The sequence below is a fragment of the Cupressus sempervirens genome, chromosome 7 (assembly GCF_028749045.1).
Source record: "Cupressus sempervirens isolate cs-2001-9-10 chromosome 7, ASM2874904v1, whole genome shotgun sequence".
In the NCBI taxonomy this organism is placed as follows: domain Eukaryota; kingdom Viridiplantae; phylum Streptophyta; class Pinopsida; order Cupressales; family Cupressaceae; genus Cupressus; species Cupressus sempervirens.
Window position 1 is genome coordinate 701,989,144 of NC_143124.1, and position 5,534 is coordinate 701,994,677.

Sequence of the window (5,534 nt, forward strand, 5' to 3'; positions counted from 1 at the left end):
TAATGATCCTTATGTTTCATGGTTCCGCCTAGAGAACAATAATTTAATTACCCCCACTTGGATGCATGGGGTCCACATAGGAATGAAGGGGTGCAAGATCTTAAATGATCGTACTCTGTATTATACAAGGTATGAAATGGAACAAGAGACGCAATGTGCCATAGTTCTTGCGAGAAGAAAATAATGGATGAAGTTAGAGATATGGAGAGCAAGTTATATGGAAAGTAGAGAGAGTTATATTATCAGCGATCCTAGGGTAGTAATACAGATGGTTGAAAAAACAATTTGTTTTTCTCTATCAAGCTATTGGAGGATAAGAAGAGAATAGCTTATAAGGCCCTACTTTGGCTTTATTGAGCTTGTGGTGACAAGCCTGCCTAAAGTTTGGATAGTTTAGAGTAAGTATGAGTGGAGATGAACTTGGAAGGGTGAGTGAAGAAGAATAAAATCACATAGATTGTGGTAGAAAGGAGAGAGACTTGGTTAAGAAATAGGAGAAGAAAGAGGAGCCGAAATGGGGAGAGGTAGAAAGGGAGAGAAATAGAAAGAGATTAGAGAGGGAGAGATTAAAAGATAGGCAAATAAGTAGTATTATAAAGTAATTAAAATAATTGATAAAGTTATAAAGTTTCAAATATTTTTAATTAAGAATATAATGAATATTTATTAATAGCATAATTATATAAGGTTTAAATATTTATTTAAGTCTATTTTACATAATCAATGATACTTAAATCAATTACATATCTTAAAATAAATTAAACTTATTTCTGATATATTTCATTTTTCAATAATCAAGTGTTGTAAGGACGTATAAACATCTAATAGATTTCTCACAACTACAAGCTAAACCAACAAACTCTATTAATATTTTTTTAATTCTTTAAATTTCAATTTTTACTTAATATTATTTTTAATGTAATTAAAAATCTAATAATGATAGATTTTGGATGTCTTCTGCTTCCCTAATTTATGATGAGCTAAAAAACTTAAGCTTAAATACCAAAGAAATATTAATTTTTGAATTTAATATTTCTCCTTATTGTGGAAGACACACAGTCGCTTTCGTTGCACCTTCTTTGCTACAATGAGCATGTGTTAGCCAAAAAGTGAGTGTTTCTGCATGATGGTATTATCTGGCCAGATAGTTCTATTTTTAAGGAGAATTATACTGCTCCAAGTTTTCCTTATTCCTCAACTTTGTGTTCTAATCTCGATTACCAAATGCTCAGAATTTTTGAGCTTCGTCCATTACCAGGCCCCCATTTTTCCAAATTGCTTAAGACTCGTTATAACAAAATAGTGTCTGCAAATGTTTTCCAGATTCATTTGAAGGGCAGAAATCTTGGGTTTTTCCCATTTCATTGACCTAAAGCACTCGTTTTGGGTGCTTGTAAAGGGCAATTATAAATGTCAGGGTTATCGCTTGCAGTGGCTCCTTGGATGGAGGACAGAAGATAAAAAGAGGAAAGCAGAGCAGAATAGTTGAATAGGTGGTTGTAAAGCAGAATGGTTGCTGCAGTGCGCACTAAATTTCTTATTTTTTGCTAGATCTTAAAAGCTTCTCATTGAAGATTGAAGCTATCAAAGCGTGTTGTGTAGTTTTGAATTGGTTGTGTTTTTCATGGCTACCTGTGGATTCAAGTCCAGCTGCTGAACATTACTGGTACATAATTTACTAGGCTCAAACAATGAACAAAATACCCAGGACCGAATTCCACTCTGCCTAACAAACAAAATCACAGTGATGAGGTTGGGAATTAGTCAGATAAGGATTCCAACGAACTTCAAAGATTGATATTTATGTTCTGAAAAGGAGGTTTCATGCCTTCTATTCTTCAGTTTTCCATTGATGCCATGGAGTGCAATCTCTTGTAGAGCTAAATTGAATTTCAATATGATGTTGTCTATAAACCCACTTGGATGGTTGAATTGGTGACCTTTAAGTTTTAGCCTACTTGAACTTCAATGCATTGCAATTCAATAATAGCTCACAAATAAATACACAGCTAATTAGCTACACACCTTTGCTTCCAGGCAAGCACATAACTACATGGCAGCCACCAGATTGAAGCTAAACAGGGCCGAAAATGGCAGCCTTACAGAGAAAAGCAAATTTGGGACAAAATTTAGGGCATCAAAGTCTTGTCAATACACGCCCAGCTGCAATCCAGGGCTCCAGAACTTTCCTAACGGCCTTCATCTGGGAAGCTTCCAGAACATTGGTGGAGATGAAGTATAATGTTCCCATAAATTTATTAAGTTGATATAGTGTTGGAAAATTAGATTTTTCAGCCTACTCTAACCAATCAAAAATCAGAAAAAACATATTTCTAAATTATAAAAATAAATGATAATGAATAACTATAATGTTGCTGTTGAAGAAAATTTAATTCTGTACGTTTGGTCAGTTGACCAAGTCAAATGCAAGAAAAGGGGCCTCAGGTTTCTACGATTGCAATAGTTTCGAAACTAATAATAAAATTAATAATAATAAAAAATCTGCCGAGATTTTTTAAAAACTTGCGTTTATTTCACCAAACACAACTACCTATCAGTCCCATTTTTATTTTATTTTTAGGAAAAAGCTGGCGTTAACTCACTCTCAGACATTAATTCATAAACATTAAAAATTGAAACAGAAAATTGCAAGGGATCAAGGATCAATTAAAAATAGAAGTAAGCGAATATAAATTAATTTAAAAATAAAAGCTTTGCTAAACTTGAAAACATGATTTTTAAGATTGCAGTCTAGTGAAAACATTAGTTTCCCACGAACTAATAAACTAACATCAACGCATTGGCCATTTGTCCTCTTTTGACTTGTCTGTCTCATTTTTTATGAATTGAACGAATGGTATTGCAATATAAAAATAATAATAAAAATAAAAATCAAACTGAACAACTTTGATGATCCAACCAAAACCTTAAATTTCAACTAAATTTGGAGTTAGCTCAATCATAAACCCTAAGTTAAATAAAAGATCTAAAATAAAGATTCTAACACTCACTTCCACCAAATGCTTTGAAATCGGACTTGTACAATTATACTCTTTTCCACATGATCTGAAATAGGGCTTCTGGTGTAACAGACCGGTCCACCCAGTTCACCTTTGGCATCAAGCTCAAGTTGTCACTCTGTTGTATTTATAACTGCCATTCTAGTTTAGAAGTTGACTCATTACTCACAGAAAACACCTTGATTGCAAAATCTCTCAGTGCAGTATCATTGACCTGACAAAATCTGTGTTCCCAATCATGTGGCTTAATGGCCTTATTGCCAAGACCAGGAGTTCTGTCCTCAGAATCAAGATTCTTAGACTCGGTCCAATCCACAACATAGGTTGGTCCCCTCCTCCTAAACTTTCTCTTAAACTCATTCCATGCCTGATATTTATAATGATTTACCACTGCCATGGAGGGCTTCACATTCAATGTTTCGTATCCCTTCTTTAGCTGGAAGTAGTGTACTACATTAAGCAAGGAGGGAGAGGCAGCTTCCAACATGAGTATGGACTTTAACCTTTTTTCTTTCCTCTCTCGGCAGGTGTAACCTTGGGTTACTCCTCTCTCAGGGTGCTTAGTTAGCCCTGATGGCCCAAAATTCCTACACTTGAAGGAAATCTGCCCTATTCTCCTCTGTGAACTTAGACTCACAACCATGTTCAGCAGAGCCCTTGAAGTAAGAGTCTTGTTGCTATTGGATTTCACTTGTTGAATGCCCTTTCCCTTGGCCTCTCCATTCACTTTCTTATTCAACCAAGAATGAGAGAATACAAACTCATCCACATCGGTATACATCATCCACTCGCACTTTTCTCTGGCCATGAGAGCACAGTGTGAAAACCCTGCTTCCTGCGTCTTCGCCCATGGCCATGCATATCTACTCACATTGTACTCTGACAACCCACTTTCAATAATCTGCTCCAGATTGTCTTCACTGTTATTATCATACAGAAAGAAATGCTCCACACCCAAATGGGAATGGTACATTACCCATTCTGGTACGAATTTTGCAACATTGTACATCATGCTGCACGCACACAGTTTCATCTTCTTGCTTTCTCTACCTTTACCATGAGGCCTTTGATGAGATGGTGGGATGTGATAATAAACAACAGAAGGAATAGGGTTTCCATGGATTGATAAAGTGACTTTTGATCCAAGGAGCTGAGAAACCACTTCTTTTGATGGATGTTCACACCTGAATACCTCTTGTGCAGACATGGTTACACTAGTTTCTATTGTGCCATTGAAGATGCAACGGAGCTCTTGTGCAGCAACATTTTGTCCTTGTTCATAGTTTATACCTTTGGCAAACAAGACAATATCCTTATCTGTAATGAAGATCTCATATACCATGTGATGCCATTCAATGGGCTTGGAGTAACTCATAAGCTCAGCATTCACTTTCATGGTCTTCGTTACAGCTTGTTTGTGAACTTTGTCATGAACTAGGGCAACTGAGTTTGCAAACCATTGGACAGATTTGGCAGGTGCCTCGCATCTCACTGCAGCAACTCCTTGGGATCTATCTAAATATTCAATTCCCTTCACTTGTGTATGTAATTTGTCTGAAAAAGAACATTGCAAATGTTCTTTGTCTTTGAATCTGAAGCTTGAAGAAGGCAGTGGCACCAATAGTAAGACTTCATCATGTAAGAGGACAACATCTTGGATGAATAAAAATTCATGGCTTTGTTGCATGGGCAGATTCAGGGATTCATGGAAACGATTTCTCTGTGAAGCACTTGCACATGGCTGTAGGTTGGACTCTACCATCTTTCTTCCAAGTCCTCCATGCACACCTCCACTGGTGACTGCAAATTAACCAAGAACAAGTCAACAATTAAGTTACAAAAATAGAGAATGCATAATATTTAAAAAGTAGATCTAACCAAATAATAACTTCAACAAAAGAAACAAAAAGAACACACAAAATAATCCAACCATTTGACAATTAGATTCTGTGGAATTATATGAATACATTGAGAGCTGACCTTGAGACATCTGGTGAAGAATGGCAGCACCAATTGTGAGGAGCAGAACAATCGAAATTATACAACTGAACCCAACTCGCTTGTGCTTTGAAGAATCTACGTGCATATATTTCTTCACCTTCTCCTGTGAACTGCCTTTGCTGAACCAGAAACCCATAATTTTCTTCACCTTCTCCCCTTTGCTGAACCAGAAACCCATTATTATTGTCAGGATTTTTGAGCTCACATCCATGGAGTGTTCAACATACTAATTCAATTTATAAAAAAAAATTAAATATTGATTGCAAAATGAAGAAGATTGAATAAAAGAGTGCAAAGAAGGAAGGAAAAAATCAATGATTATAAAGCCTTTCTTCTTTTAGTAAACTAAGGTTAACTAATTAACTTAAGAAGTCCAAAATATTATAAAAAAAGTTATTTTAACATAATCTGAGTAAGCATGTTAATTTTTATTTTTAATTATAGACTACTGTGTGTGACTTGAATCAAAGATGAAAATAAAAATAGAAATGATTATATATATATATTTATATA

The 5,534-nt window shown here is 35.4% G+C and overlaps 1 protein-coding gene across 1 annotated transcript; it reads right to left on the minus strand.

Annotated features, from left to right (window-relative positions):
- Window positions 1-3,147: 3,147 nt before the first annotated feature.
- LOC149549148 (glycosyltransferase family 92 protein RCOM_0530710-like) lies at window positions 3,148-5,199 on the minus strand. The gene is made up of 2 exons (XM_089794270.1): window positions 5,001-5,199; window positions 3,148-4,820 (listed from the first exon to the last, which is right to left on the minus strand). The coding sequence occupies exons 1-2, from the start codon at window positions 5,197-5,199 to the stop codon at window positions 3,148-3,150; spliced, it is 1,872 nt and encodes a 623-aa protein (XP_089650396.1).
- Between the last annotated feature and the right edge of the window lie 335 nt (window positions 5,200-5,534).

Coding starts and splice junctions, on each gene's coding strand:
- LOC149549148 (XM_089794270.1), bottom strand. CDS start 5,199: ATGGGTTTCTGGTTCAGCAAAGGGGAGAAGGTGAAGAAAATTATGGGT. Junction 4,821..5,000: donor TCTTCACCAGATGTCTCAAG/GTCAGCTCTCAA, acceptor GTTAATTTGCAG/TCACCAGTGGAGGTGTGCAT.